The sequence below is a fragment of the Astatotilapia calliptera genome, chromosome 7 (genome assembly GCF_900246225.1).
Source record: "Astatotilapia calliptera chromosome 7, fAstCal1.2, whole genome shotgun sequence".
NCBI classification, from domain to species: Eukaryota; Metazoa; Chordata; class Actinopteri; order Cichliformes; family Cichlidae; genus Astatotilapia; species Astatotilapia calliptera.
The window spans coordinates 60,652,533-60,668,178 of record NC_039308.1 but is presented as its reverse complement, the minus strand read 5'-3'; the positions used below and the strand labels follow the sequence as shown (position 1 = coordinate 60,668,178).

Genomic DNA, 15,646 nt, shown 5'->3' with positions numbered 1-15,646 from the left:
TGCTCATAAATACCTTTATGAAAAGTGATCACCCTCGCAAAAAAAAAACCCACATAGATTTATCCAGGTAGTAAAAACAATTTCCGCGTTTAACTCATCCTAAATGGAAGAAGTGAGATTGTTTTTCTGTCGATTAAAATTGGTGGAATCACGTGACACCCTGCACGCTATATTAAGTCTTAAGTTACGCGGAGGAATCTGCATGAGGACGGACTGCCTCTCCTGGCACTTAGTTTTTGCAAAGTCGCCGATTGTTGTAATGTGTATCAAGACCACAATGAAGTCCAATGCAAAGCTGAATTTCTGGTTTTCAATGTCCGTTTTATTTCTCTGTGTTGCTACACAGCTGAGAGGTAAGTTAAAGTGAAACGCTTCTATGAACAATGACATCTGTGCCCTTGTGTTTATCTCTGGACTGTGCACCTCCAGCTGTATGTCCATAACTGGATCAAGGACACACATGGTTTATATTAACTGGCTCTAGTATTTCATTACTGATCTTCACATAGCTGGGTGACTGTAATTTGATGGAAGCTACAAATAAATAAGTAGTTCTTTTTTCCCCCTGCTTTTTACAACTATAAGTATTTTTGAAATCTGAAATATTAGATTTCATAAATCATGAAGCTTTATGTTATGATTCTCACTGATTTCTAATATCCTGACAGCGCCTGTAGTCCACACAAAGCTCGGGAGCCTGAAAGGTGAGTATGTGAGTGTGAAAGGGAAGGAGACTGGCGTCCATGCCTACCTGGGTGTCCCATTTGCTAAACCACCCCTCGGCCCTTCCTTGAGACTGGCTCCACCTCAGCCTGCAGAAAGATGGGAAGGAGTAAGATATGCCACTAAACAGCCACCAATGTAAGAAACATGTGCTTCAGTTGTTGTAAAACACAGTTTGAAAAACATCCAGCATTTATTAAATGTTTTTATTTTTCAGGTGCATACAACCTGAGCGATTTGCTTTGGCACTGCTTGATAAACTCGGTTTCTTGTTGGCTGATATCCCAGACATCTCTGAAGATTGCCTTTACCTCAACATTTACACTCCTGCTAAAAGAGCTGATGATGCCCAGCTCCCAGTAAGAACCTTTTGCTGTAGGTTTTGAGCCTTGCTGGTCATTGCTGAAGAAATTTTCAGTGACAGTTGGTTTCCTTTTAAGGATTTTCATATGACAAAAAAACACCCCCTTTTAGAGCCAGTTGCAATGGGTTTGCCTTTATACCCAAATATTTTTTGTTTATCTTAAACATTAATTTAATACTTATTAATTGAGACTCATGCAGTGTGCTTAGCAGGCACAAAAATTGCTTTGAAAGAAAAATAAGAATGAAGAATCAAAAATATCTGAGTTTTTTTTTTTTTGTTTTTTTTTTGTTTTTTTTTGTTTTTTTTCCCCAGGTCATGGTCTGGATCCATGGTGGAGGCCTCACAGTAGGATCAGCTTCAACATATGATGGATCTGCCCTGGCTGCTTACCAGGACGTGGTTGTGGTTCTGATCCAGTATCGCTTAGGACTTCTGGGTTTTCTCAGGTAAATAAACTTAAGTTACCAAATTAGAACATACTGTTGTCCTGTTCTTTTCCATTTTCAAAGACTGCTCACCTTCACCAACTCTAAATTTAGCTTAGTATGCCATTCAACTCTTTGTTTTATCAGCACCGGAGATGAGCACATTTCGGGGAACTTTGGCCTGCTCGATCAGATTGAAGCTCTCAGGTGGATCCAGCAGCACATTCACAGCTTTGGAGGAGACCCAGGATTAGTTACTATATTTGGAGAGTCTGCTGGTGGAGTGAGCGTGTCTCTTCTGGTAAGAATCTACAGTTAGAGGAACTTTATATAAACTTTTGCTGTGGAAACCAACCTTTAATATGTCATGTGTTACTTGAATCACCAGCTCCTGTCACCACTGTCTGATGGGCTGTTTCATCATGCAATTGCTGAGAGCGGCACAGCTGCAATGGATTTACTTGTGGAAAATTATCCTCTACTAAAGGCACAGGTTTATTATGTTATTCTGGGGGATGTTAATCATTTTTCATTGTAAAACAGTAAGAATAATGCAACAGGTTTGCTTTTCTAAATTGATATCTTTTCACCAGGAGGTTTCAAATGCATCTGGCTGCAGCCTTAAAAGCACAAAGACGTTTGCTGATTGCATAAGAAGCCTTGATATTGATACCATAGTGGATTTTACCAAGGTAAATTACTGGGTGGAAACCTGATGTGGATTTCTGATTGGCTGAACAGTCTCATGATGTCTCTTAAATAACTCAAGGGAACTATTTTTACTTATTTACTTATCTTTTACTGTTTTACGCTATTGGAATTTTTACTTTTGTGCATTTTATTCACAAGGACCGACGGTTAAGATGTCCTGTAAATGTTGATGGGCATTTCCTGACAAAACCTGTGGATGAGCTGTTTCGTAAACATGAACTCCTCACTGTACCATTCATGATGGGTGTGAATAATGATGAAGCGGGATGGATGCTAAAAAATGTAAGTGCCCATCAAAATTTGATATCTTATTTTTGTTTAAACCGGCAATGTTAAGTGCAGCAAGGTTTTTATTCTTTCTTTTAGTTATTCATTAGTGTTCCACAAAATTGGGCAGAAGGAATGGATCGGGCACAAGTCATCAATGCAATGGCCTTCTTCTATCCCAATGTAAAGCACACACTGCCTGATATCACAAAATGAACCCAACCTGCTCAAGCATCTTTCACTGATGTGTTCTTTATTTCCTTAAGCCTAAAGATGCATTCATCAAAAATTTGATAATTGATGAATATATTGGAAACGGTGCCAACCGTGTGAAAAACCGAGATGGGTTCTCTGAGGTTACTGCAGATATTATATTCAATATTCCAGTCATTAAAACTGCTAATGCGCACAGAGGTAACTTTTATAGATTAATGCACATTTATCTAGAAACAATTATTTCATATTTACCGCTCTTACTAAGTGTGACACTTGTTTGTCTAATTCTAGAAGCGGGTGCTCCTGTATACCTGTATGAGTACCAGCATTCCTTGAAAATGGTGCAGAAAAGAAGACCGAGCTTTGTTGGGAGTGATCATACAGATGAAATTTTTACAGTGATGGGATTTTGCTTCACAACTACCCACGTTAAACTGCCTCGTGAGTGAAACCTAAAAAGTTTAATCTGAGCATGAGATATTTGGTTTGTTAGTTTTTGGGGTTTTCTGGGGTTGGAGTGCAGGATTTTTTACAAGATTATCACTTTAGATCCATGCTTTGTGGAGGAGGAACAGTTGAGCAGAACCATGATGAGCTACTGGGGCAACTTTGCTCGCACAGGGTAAGCTTACATATTTTAGTATACTGGGAGATAATACCACATTGTTATATCGTGTATATCTGTCTGCGTGTAGGTCTCCTAATGGGCACAACCTTGTCCACTGGCCAAAGTATGAAGCAGATGAAAAGTACCTGGCGATTGGTTTAACAACGCAGGTAACTGCTCAGCACCTGAAGAAGGAGCGCTTTGTCTTCCTGACTCAGACCGTGCCAGAGAAGCTCAAACGGCATGAGGAAAATGCAAAACGCAGCGAGCTGTAGAAAACTCGCATCTCTTCTGTTACGTCAGTTTTTGATATCATTACCAAATAATAAAATGCATAAATTAATCACTTATGACTTAATTGCCTGCCTTTCCATTCTACATTCACACAACTCATACTAGCCAGTAAACTATGGTTAATAGATGTGCGATTCAGTTCTGCTGCTTGTAATCGGGGTTTAAAGTGTTTTAATTAATTTCATTTTCATAGCACCAAATCAGAACAACAGTTTTCTCAAGGTGCTTTATAATGCAAAGTAAATGCCTCAGAGTAATCAGATAGCCAGATGATCACCTTATGAGCAAGCACTTTGGTGACAGTGGAAAGGAAAATCCCTTGTAACAGGAAGAAACTTCTGGCAGAACAATGGCTCAGGCAGGAGTGACTATTTGCTGGATCGGCTGGGGGTGAGAGTAGATGACAATACACATGCAAAATGGTGTGAAATAAACAGATGTGACAACCTGGTTCTTTTCCTTTTTTTTTTTTTTTTTCCTCTTTTGTTTATTCATTACTGAGAAGAGCGCTTAAGCTGAAAAGCTCCCTGAAGTCTGATGTGAGCAGTTCAATAGGTCAAACTTAGTTTTCCACAAATTCAGGCATATGGCATTTAAAATAGTACAAAGCAACACTTTTAAAAGGCAAATTATTCAAACAGCTGGGTTACAGAGAAAATAACTTATCAAACAAATTCACTAAAGTTGAGATGGAATTTAATGGAGGGACAAAAAGGAAACACAACAACGCTTTAGCAGATATCTATTTTTTGCAAATATTAGTAAAGCTGCAGTCTGATATAAAAGTGCTGGCCAGTGGTTTTCAAATGATTCAATATATTGCCCAGAAAAGTGCACTTGGAGTAGGAAAGCTACTGGGCATCACCATCAGGCCATAATGAGACATACAGACACTTACTTGGTACTGCGCTGTTAGATCGTATAATGTTCAGCTACTAGGTCTAGAATTTAAAACAACTGGGAAACCTGTAGGGAATAACTTTGCAGGTATAAAGCCAGGCAAACACTGTGTCAGCCATTAAACGAACAAACTCAATACATTTCAAAGGTAAGTGAAGCTTCAGTTTCATACCATAGTTACAGAAGCACAAACTGTCTAACGCTGATACTTTGAATAAATCCAGATTATGTAAATGTTATCGTTGTCACATTACAATTCCTTTTTCCATCTTACATAATTCAGGTGTGGTGATAGTAAGCATGTCTGATGTTGCTGAAGGACATAAACGTCTGACCAACGCTGGTTGATGTAAGTACCGTGTTTGATAAGACGGCGGGTGAACAGTTAGAAAATTGCCCGCTTGTAAAACATATTCAGCAATTCTATTTGACACCATACAATGAATGAAACTTAAAACACGTTTGTTGTACTTAATACTCGTCTGTCCTTGTATCACTAATGTCGGGCAAAGAGAAACACCTGAGATGCTGTCTTTTCTAAAGTCTGGATGTCTCTAAAGGAAAAAACTGAGGGGGAAAAAGGCATGCTGCTTTATTGAAAACAAAACTGGTTCAGATAGTGGTTATGAGTGTAAATAAATGCAGCATGCAGTTTAATATGTTGGGCACTGAACTCAGTATAATACTATATTATATAGTAGAATACATTGGACACCTTTGTCTTCTTCAAGCACTGCCAAGTACAGACATGGATTTAGAATCAGAGGCACATACAGTTTGATCTATAATAAATGGTGTCATTCCTTTGTTCTTTTTTTTTTGTTGTTTTTTTTGTCCTACAGTGAATAAATCAATTTGTGACCTGTTATCATGCTGCACTGGAGGATTAAAGTCATACGTTAGGTGAAGACAAACAGTGACACGGGCAGCCTTTCAAAGAGTTTGGATTGGAACAAGCTAAAGTTAGATGGTAACACCTAATGCCTTTCAAACTCTTAAGTTAATCATGATAGTATCGTTGCCAGCAGAAGACAGAGGTGTAATTGTGTAGAATGGTTGTTATGATGGCTATTACTGTGGGAGGAGACTTAAAGCTTGGTGCATCAGGATGTCCAGGACTGCATGTTGCGCAGCATGGCCTCAAATCGCTCCAAGTCGGGGGCATGAGCGTGAGGTAAGTTGTCCGTCAGGCGACTGTACAGACTGAAAGACTTCAACTCCAGCCAGATGAAACCAAACCGGTCCTTATCAAACAGCACAAAGAGCCCCGGGGTGCGCTCCGGACTTGTAAAGCCATGCCCAGCAATCAGGCCTGTCCCATAGAAGCTGAAAGAGAGATACGTGTCCTCATCGATTAATACATTTTGTTACATATATTGACTGGTTCATAAACGTACACTATGCACAGGATATTAAAAGCAATAGTGAAGACGTCTTGATGCATTCTCAATCATCCAGGAAAGTAAATCTCCAAAAAGTTGATTCTGTTCATCTGGACGTAGCGTTTTGTGGACGTAGCGTTCAGTCTCGACTGAAGAAGTCACTTGGATGAGTGACGAAACGTTTCTCCCACAAAATGCTATGTCCAGATGAACAGAATGAACTTTTTGGAGACAAGAGTGAAGACCAGTATTTTCCTTCATTGATGAATTAATTGTGACCATTACCTTAATATCATTGCCCTTTATGGTAAATGCCTTTCAAAATATTTTGAATTCTGTAACAAAAGCCTGTTAGCCAAATCCTCACCATTTTCTGCAGGTGCGAGGGTACTCCTCGTTGCGAGCCATGACCCCCATAGGCAAGACAAAAGGCTGTGTTTCAGGATTGGATCTGCTACTGTGACTAGAGTCACAGCTGTCTGAACAAGCACCGTGATCTGACTCCATCTCCTCTGCTGCGCTGGAACCACCACAGGCCCCTTCAGCTGCACATCTACCTGTGGCAGAAGTGCCATTTTCCTTTTGTTCCTGCTCCCTCTGTACTTCCTCATGCACTCCCATTACTAGCCGTGACAGCTCCTCAATGTTACACTGTTGCTCCAAGTCTGGGAGGACCACAGGCCGACACAGGTTAACATCCAGTGTGAGCTGCCCTGCAGGAACATTGGGATCTCCCTGCAGGAAACCATAAAATCAGAGTATGCACCATGAGTAGATTTACATGCAATTTAAATCCACAGTCTTGAAAAAGAAAAACCCATTTTCAGTTCTAAGGTTTTATGTATCACAACATAATTGGGAAACAATAGAATAGAATAGAATTCAACTTTATTGTCATTGCACATGTCAGAGGTACAAGGCAATGAAATGCAGTTTGCATCCATCCAGAAGTGCTTTAGCCATAATATAGATATATAAACAAAAAAAAAAACACGACAAGTCTTAACCAGGTCTGAATGTTATTTAAAGACTATCTCAGATTAACAATACCACATGATACCATTACACAGCATCTTATTTATTTAACAAAAATACAGAAGTGGCGTGTGAAAAAATAAGTGTACACTAGATTCAACAGAAACCAATGTTAGCAGCATTAACTTCAAGTAACTGTTTCTGTATGGCTTATGTATGACAACTCATACCCTGGATATGCTGAATGTGTTTGCTGAAACTGGTGCTGTGCATTATGGCCAAACAGGGTATTGGGCCTCATTTACTACAGTGTGCATGCACAAATCTGTGCATAAATTGTGCACACGAATGTTTCAGGCACAAATCTGTGATTTTAGAAAATTTTTGTGCCTGAATTTGTTGGTACTTTAGGAATAAATTTAGAAGTCCCTCTGACCATGCACTGCACCTAAGGAATTTAAACAAAGGTCTTTAAAATGCACACTACTACTAGTGATACTAATAATAACAATAACACTTATAGTTATTATTAATATTGGCTTTTGGTTGGACACAAAGTGCTCAGAATTACAAAAAAGGGATGTAAAGAAAACAAAATACTATCACTAAGGAAAAGCACAGCCACTGTTCGGAGGAAACTCATTTCCGCTGTTCATATCCTTTCAGTCACTAACCAACATTCATGACCCTAGGTGAGGGTGAGGGTGAGAACTTTTGAGAGTGAAAGTATTTTTTGCGTATGGCAAAAACATTTCCACACAAATATAAGTAAGTGAGGCCCACTGTTGCAGAAGTCTTGTGGTTTGTTCAAATTATACTTTGGAGACCTAAGCTGTGCTGACATGTTCTTTTTAGAGAGAAGAGGCATTCTCCTGTCACCCCTTGCAAATATGCCATCAGAATCAGAATTAGAATCAGAGCCATACTTGTTAAGTCATTTTCTAGTTGTGCTGTAATGAATTTTAACATTTAACATGCTAACTAAAGCATGCAGAGTCTGAGATGTAGCTCTTGGGTTTCTTGCAATTTTTACTTGCAAGTACTGCAGGGTCTGATCTTAGGGTAAATTTGCTAGGATGTCGACTCCTGCAAAGATTTGTTGTCTTCAACTTCTGAATGATCTCTCTTATTGTAGAATGATGGACTTGAAATTGTTTGGAAATGGCTTATTTTACTTTGCAGATTGCTGCTCACACTCACTGGTGATCAGTTAATCAAGTGCTTTTAATTAGCAGCACGTGGTTACTACTTACCGTCTTAGTTGCTACAAAAGCATTAAGTGTGCACTTAATTTTTCACACACTTCCAGAATTTTGGCTTAGTTTTAATTAAAGAGATAAAAGACACAATGTAACATGTTATATCTTGTTGCTCCTCTAAGAATGCATGAACAGATTGAGGGATTTTAAGCTGCAGGGCCCACATTTAAGAATCACTTTCATTTAAAATGAGTACAACCACTAATAATGATTATTACTTACAGTGAGTTTGGTTGCTCTTGCAGACATTCCATGGAAACTAAGCATGACAATCTCCAAGCCATGACTACCATAGGTGCCTTTGAAAAGGCCTGGCTGCAGCAGATCAGAGGGCTTTGCAGGTGGCAGGTAGATCCTTCGGTATGTCAAGCAGTTACTGTCATAGGAAAATAGATGAAAGCATACAGGTTTATTTAGGCATATTACAATCATTATCATTTTAACATGGAAGTACAACAGAGAAAATGCACGTAAGCAAAAAATACAAAAAATGCATACTCATATTGACTAGTATAAATGAACTTCATTAGGATAAGCTCCTGCATGTGCTCATGAAATATTTCTTCCAGTGTCCTCCCCCATTCTTCCTCCAACCATGTCCTGAACTCCTGCACAGACACACACATCGTAAAAAGTTGATAACAGTCCCTGAATTTCACCATCATCAGCATGCATGGGCTTTAAAAGATAGCATACACTGTAAAGGTAGTAAAGGTATTTGACCCACCTCCTGTCTGCCTCCTGGCATGCGGTGATGGTCAGTCTGGTTACACTTTGTTGAAAATTCATCCTTCTTTACTGTCTATATATAACAGAATATAAGACATATAAGAGAATTACATACTTTGATAAGATATTAAACTCAAACTAACATCATCTATTTGTGTCAAAAAAAGACAGTATCACTCTGCTTTTTCAAATGTGTAAACCCTTACCTGTATGTCTCCTTTGTGAGGACCTTTGTGTCCATACATGCACTCCACAGTTGCCTTGTTGCTCTCCATCATGTGGATCTGGAAGAGTGGGCGCCTTCTCATGGGGTCCTCCACGCGGGGGTCGTGAGGTGGCAAATACATCCAGCCAATGATGAACAACCCGTCCACCTGAATGAAACATATTTTGAAGAATTTACCTGCACTACCTAAATTATATGTTCCTTTATACCAATATTTACTATATGTAGCAGTTTTGTGCAAAAGAGGAAAACTACCTACCACAACATTGAGCAATCCACCATAAGGGCCAATGTCAGGCTGCCATAGGCCCAAAATATGCCTGTATGGGTAAAGCACTGTAAAACAAGAGCATAATAACACACCATACAAATCATTATATGCACTGCTTCACTTGAGGTTTAACATTAGCTCACTGTCTGGTTGACAAAAACAAACAAACACCAGTTGATGTTAAAAACACTCAACTTTTGGTTTATGAGCCAAAGGGAAGAAATGTGTAAACTGATGGTGTTCCTGCCAACCAAGTTTCTGAACAACACACACAGCACACCTGTCTTTCCATTTCATTTTCAATACTCACACAAGAAGCTCAGGGGATATTTTTTAATAACCATAACCATAACGCAGACTACATTGCACTGCTATGACTGTGGCTTGCAGATTAAGTCAATAAAAGTCACCCCACACGTAACCCATCATGCTGCAGCCTCCACGTAGAGGCCCATGTACATACAGTGTGTGTACACGTTTTTATAGTCATATATATGTGTATATATGACTATATATGTATATGTATATATTATATACATATATATGTATGTATGTATGTATGTATGTATGTATGTATATATGTGTGTATATATATATATATATATATATATATATATATATATATATATATATATATATATATATATATATATACACAAGGCGTGTAGTCTAACCACTATGCTATCCAGCTGCTATATATATATATATATATATATATATATATATATACATACACATACACATACATATACACACACACACACACACACACACACACACACACACATATATATATATATATATATATATATATATATATATATATATATATATATATATATATATATACACACACACACACATATATATATATATATATATATATATATATATATATATATATATATATATACACACATATATATATACACATATATATGTATATAAAAGACTGTCAGATTTTTTTTCCTTTTTGAACCAGTAAATATTAAATCCATCAAAATATGAGTGTCCGTTTACAGAATAACCTAAATGAGCAGGAATGAACCTGCTTCACTAAATCGATAAATAGATTATCTTAGTTCGAATTTATTATGTTATCAAAGTATTTACTTCTCTTATACAGTGGGGCAAAAAAGTATTTAGTCAGCCACCGATTGTGCAAGTTCCCCCACTTAAAATGATGACAGAGGTCAGTAATTTGCACCAGAGGTACACTTCAACTGTGAGAGACAGAATGTGAAAAAAGAATCCATGAATCCACATGGTAGGATTTGTAAAGAATTTATTCGTAAATTAGGGTGGAAAATAAGTATTTGGTCACCTCAAACAAGGAAAATCTCTGGCTCTCACAGACCTGTAACGTCTTCTGTAAGAAGCTTTTCTGTCCCCCACTCGTTACCTGTATGAATGGCACCTGTTTGAACTCATCATCTGTATAAAAGACACCTGTCCACAGCCTCAAACAGTCAGACTCCAAACTCCGCCATGGCCAAGACCAAAGAGCTTTCGAAGGACACCAGGAAAAGTATTGTAGACGTGCACCAGACTGGGAAGAGTGAATCTACAATAGGCAAGCAGCTTGGTGTGAAAAAATCAACTGTGGGAGCAATCATCAGAAAATGGAAGACATACAAGACCACTGATAGTCTCCCTCGATCTGGGGCTCCACGCAAGATCTCATCCCGTGGGGTCAAAATGATCATGAGAACGGTGAGCAAAGATCCCAGAACCACACGGGGGAACCTGGTGAATGACCTGCAGAGAGCTGGGACCAAAGTAACAAAGGTCACCATCAGTAACACACTACAACGGCAGGGAATCAAATCCCGCAGTGCCAGACGTGTTCCGCTGCTGAAGCCAGTGCATGTCCAGGCCCGTCTGAAGTTTGCCAGAGAGCACATGGATGATACAGCAGAGGATTGGGAGAATGTCATGTGGTCAGATGAAACCAAAGTAGAACTTTTTGGTATAAACTCAACTCGTCGTGTTTGGAGGAAGAAGAATACTGAGTTGCATCCCAAGAACACCATACCTACTGTGAAGCATGGGGGTGGAAACATCATGCTATGGGGCTGTTTTTCCTGGAGTGGCCTAGCCAGTCTCCAGACCTCAACCCCATAGAAAATCTGTGGCGGGAGTTGAAAGTCCGTGTTGCTCGGCGACAGCCCCAAAACATCACTGCTCTCGAGAAGATCTGCATGGAGGAATGGGCCAAAATACCAGCTACTGTGTGTGCAAACCTGGTAAAGACCTATAGTAAACGTTTGACCTCTGTTATTGCCAACAAAGGTTATGTTACAAAGTATTGAGTTGTATTTTTGTTATTGACCAAATACTTATTTTCCACCCTGATTTACGAATAAATTCTTTACAAATCCTACCATGTGGATTCATGGATTTTTTTTTTCACATTCTGTCTCTCACAGTTGAAGTGTACCTCTGGTGCAAATTACTGACCTCTGTCATCATTTTAGGTGGGGGAACTTGCACAATCGGTGGCTGACTAAATACTTTTTTGCCCCACTGTATGTCTTATATTGTGTTATATTTAGACAAAGAAGGATGAATATGTGACATGAGAGCTGAGAAACTAACGTTTAACATAGAGATCCTGGCTAGTCACTCCTCGTGCTTCCACCTTCCTCAGATCCTCCCTCATGCCAAACTCTGCAAGGAAAAAAAGAACAAGACAAAACAAAACTTAGTTTGATTATGACTTTGATTATAAAGATAATCACACTTATAATTAATGTGATAAATAACCTTGGTATTTATCTAATTGAGAAAAAGCAGTGAGGTGAGAACAATTCCGATATTCCTGGTGTCTTTTCCCCTTTAAATTGAGATCAGCGAAATAAAGACTTTATAGGGCAAAGTTAAACCCCAGTCATCAGACACAGACCTGACCAGATCTGAATTGCACAAATTCTCAGGCACACAGAGCCAAAAGCATGAGCAACAGTTTCAACAGAAATCCAAAAATAAGACAGTGGAAATGCTTTTGGAGATTGCTCTGATGTCTAAATTCTGTTTGTACTAAAGAGAGATATAAATAGAGTAAGACCTTAAAAGAGAATGTGTGTATGTGTGTAGTAAAAGTACTAGTGGTGGCATCTGTTGCTGATATTAATTGCTCTTATTGAGCAGCAAGTAATGTCTCTCAGGGCCACTGAAATGACGACTTGCTTATAAAGCGCTTTCCAAAAGTCATCATGTTACTGTCTTTGATGCTGTACAGACATGTTTATTCTCTTTGTTATTCTCTGCCAGACATTTAAGAAAATGTCTCCTAGTTTAAACAGCTGGTATTCTGAATGTGTGTCAAGTCAGGACTAGAAGGTTATCTCACGCGCTGATGTTTTGAAATTCCAACACTCATGTTTCATCTAAGACTTAATTAGGCTATTACTGATGCACTACTATATTGCATTTTCCTAGTTAATAGATTGGTAACACACACACCCCCAAAAAAGACAGAAAATAATAAATGCTTATTGCACAAATATGTTTAAGTGGCTCATTTTTTTTACCTAATCAGCCAACTGATTTAAAGGGTTATTTTATAATTTGCAATTTTCTAATCATTTGCAATTGCCTTTTATTGTCCATTAATTTTTAAACTTTGCACGTTGCATGTTTCAAAACACTGAAAATGAGCTGGGAAACCCGGAAGTGAATCTTCAGCTCTACCAATTTATGCTCGTCATGATTACATGGGCTGTGACTGAACCGCCTTTGTTGAACCCTGTCATCTGCAGTCACCTAAGATAATCGCAGAGGGCTTGGTCAGGGCCTGCATCAAAAGTCTAAACCGCCAGACAGAATGGCTGACATGGCCCTAATGAGAGTCACAGGCCATGGTCTATTCTTAAGCAGCTGTGTTTACAGAGCCAGCAGCTGGGATATGGTGGGGTAATTTCCTTCATATTTCCCGCAGAGATCAATTGAAATGCTTTTAAGGGAACTCGTTTCCGCGAAATCAGCTGATACATAAATTCTTACGACAAGAAAGAAGCTCGGACACTCTGATCAGAGACCCGAGCTTTATATTTCGGTCTTACGTTATCGCTCTATGTTTAAATTGCAATAAACGTCCAGGGCTGCTACATTTACCTTCAATGCATCGCCTTCTCCAGATGGTTTCCGTCTTGAGGAGTTGTCTGAATTTCTTACAAACGAGGGCAACATTTGATAGAGTTGTTCCTGGGAGCAAGGAGAATATTTCCACTAAAAGCTCCGGTGGTAATTCCGCTAAGGACTGGGGGTGTGGAGGTCCCGTGCTCGTGCGATCCAGAAAGCCCCCTGTGTTGACACGACCGCTGCCATATTCGCAAGCGTCACTCGGCCCTGCAGTGGCTGCTACGCCGCGCTCTGGGCCTCCGCAAGCACCTGCGTCGAATCTCCCTTTGCCCACGATCCGCTCCTCTTCCTCCTCGTCCATGTCGGAATCGCTGCCTTGATCCTGCTGGTTATGCCTCTGTCGCCTTCGGCACCTCCGAGACTGACCAACTCCGCAGAGCCTGGCGCAAACAGCCATCCGTAGTTACCAAACAGGCAACATTACATCACTACAACACATCCATCAGCTGCAGTGTGCCTGATCCTTCCTCGTCCTCGCGAGCATGGGCAAAGGCATTTCATCTGACGTCACAATGTTCCCGTACAGTGCGTAGTTTGTTGCTTTTGAACATAAAGCGACGGTAGTGTGCAGTATCTCCTGCAGTTACGCAAGTTTATAAGGGTAGCCTATGCCTGAAAGACAATGCTCTTTGTAACCGCTTACTAACACAGGGTTTAAAGGTCACGGATCAGCTCGTGTCACACAGCTGCAGAGTTTGCAGCGACATGGTTCCTTTTTAAGTTAGGAGAAAAGCTTAGAAAGTCACCCTCTAAAAGATCAGTTTATTGTTATTTAAAATAGTAACATTAGTCTTAATTAAATGCTTTCATTCAAAATAAGCATGAATCCGTGCAGAATAATATCCAAACTGATAGCCAATAATTGCATTTTAACATTTATGTTTTAGGTTGTATATTTGTCGAGGTGGGAGGTGTTTTTGTTCTCTGTGCAACATGCACTCAACTAGGGATCAAACAGCAATCTTTATAAGACAGGCATTGCTAAACCAAGACCTATTTCTAATGCTAATTTAACATTGATTGCTTGTTATTCTACTATAGTTTTGTAAAACACAATATTTTCTGTGAGTTAGTTTATGTAAAGCAGTTATGTACAATGTGTTGTTCACACTCCTAAGTGAAAAAGAGACAAAATTAACTATTTCTGTCCAGTTAGATTCGAATCACTAAGATTTCTATTTTTATTTCTTTTCTCACTTTTCCCCAGCTCACTTCATATCCCCGCCAATGATTGCCTTTTGAGTTATTTTGTCCTTTACTCATTTTTCTGTCAAACATTATTTAAGGACTGCCCTTCCTTTCACTCACTGGCACTTTTCATCTTCACACGGGGTGTCAGTTTTGATTTAGCCGTCCATTTGTGTGAGGGAAAAAGAAATTTCTATTATTTACCAATCAAATGCCACCCTGAATTCCAAAAACTGAAATTTTAATCTTCTTGCACCTTAAGCAGTTTCCACTTTTGAGTGGAAGGGGAATGTTTAGTCAGGATGTTTTCCATAGTTGTCCCTTTTTCACATTAATATATAGCAGGAACCAGTCTGCTACAGGCAGATTAACATATTATTATTATTATTATTATTATTATTATTATTATTATTATTATTATTATTATTATATTATTATTATTATATACCTATTATTAAAGATCATTACTATTCTATTCATGTCCTGTAGTATGCTTAAGATCAGAAATTCAAGAATTCAAGAGGTTCTCATTCTCATAATAACCTTAAAAGCAGATATTCATCTCACACTATCTTGGGAGCAACCAACTGCATTGCCGCCCTTGTAGAAAATGGTGGTCATGCTGTCTTCATATATACATGAACAAGACAATGGTGAACAGCATGTGATAATATCCACTAATAAAATAATATCTCTAGTGCCCTTTTTGGTGCCATTCTCTGCCATTCACTTTCAGGGATGTCAGTGAGGTCAAACTATGAATGAAAGCACATGTTTCAAAAAAAGTCCTGTATTTATTTAGTAAAAGCTAAACTAAAGGATAAACCACAATACGAGGTTAATCAGAAGAAAGGACTGAGATGTTTCTGATCACTTGTTTCTAGGAATAATGCAGCATAAGTCATCATTCCTGCAGTTTGTATCTAATATAGACTCATCTAATACCAGCAAACACTTCCTTCA

The 15,646-nt window shown here is 38.9% G+C and overlaps 2 protein-coding genes across 3 annotated transcripts; one reads left to right on the top strand and one right to left on the bottom strand.

Annotated features, from left to right (window-relative positions):
- The first annotated feature begins 64 nt into the window (after positions 1-64).
- Positions 65-3,666, top strand: LOC113026987 (liver carboxylesterase 2-like). 2 transcript variants are annotated; one of them, XM_026176352.1, is made up of 13 exons: positions 65-353; positions 669-861; positions 941-1,082; positions 1,403-1,536; positions 1,663-1,816; positions 1,904-2,008; positions 2,109-2,207; positions 2,365-2,508; positions 2,593-2,676; positions 2,760-2,907; positions 3,001-3,150; positions 3,259-3,331; positions 3,405-3,666. In XM_026176352.1, the coding sequence occupies exons 1-13, from the start codon at positions 104-106 to the stop codon at positions 3,589-3,591; spliced, it is 1,863 nt and encodes a 620-aa protein (XP_026032137.1). In that variant the 5' UTR covers positions 65-103; the 3' UTR covers positions 3,592-3,666. The 2 variants fall into 2 exon arrangements, with proteins under 2 accessions (XP_026032137.1, XP_026032138.1); XM_026176353.1 differs by having other exon boundaries at positions 68-353; positions 1,904-2,002.
- A 404-nt stretch (positions 3,667-4,070) lies between these two features.
- On the bottom strand, positions 4,071-14,085 carry LOC113026996 (F-box only protein 31-like). Its single transcript, XM_026176364.1, has 9 exons — positions 13,469-14,085; positions 11,951-12,022; positions 9,341-9,417; positions 9,062-9,229; positions 8,854-8,928; positions 8,625-8,734; positions 8,349-8,502; positions 6,260-6,627; positions 4,071-5,836 (listed from the first exon to the last, which is right to left on the bottom strand). Exons 1-9 carry the CDS (start codon positions 13,890-13,892, stop codon positions 5,614-5,616), a joined length of 1,671 nt encoding a protein of 556 aa, XP_026032149.1. The 5' UTR covers positions 13,893-14,085; the 3' UTR covers positions 4,071-5,613.
- Positions 14,086-15,646: the final 1,561 nt, after the last annotated feature.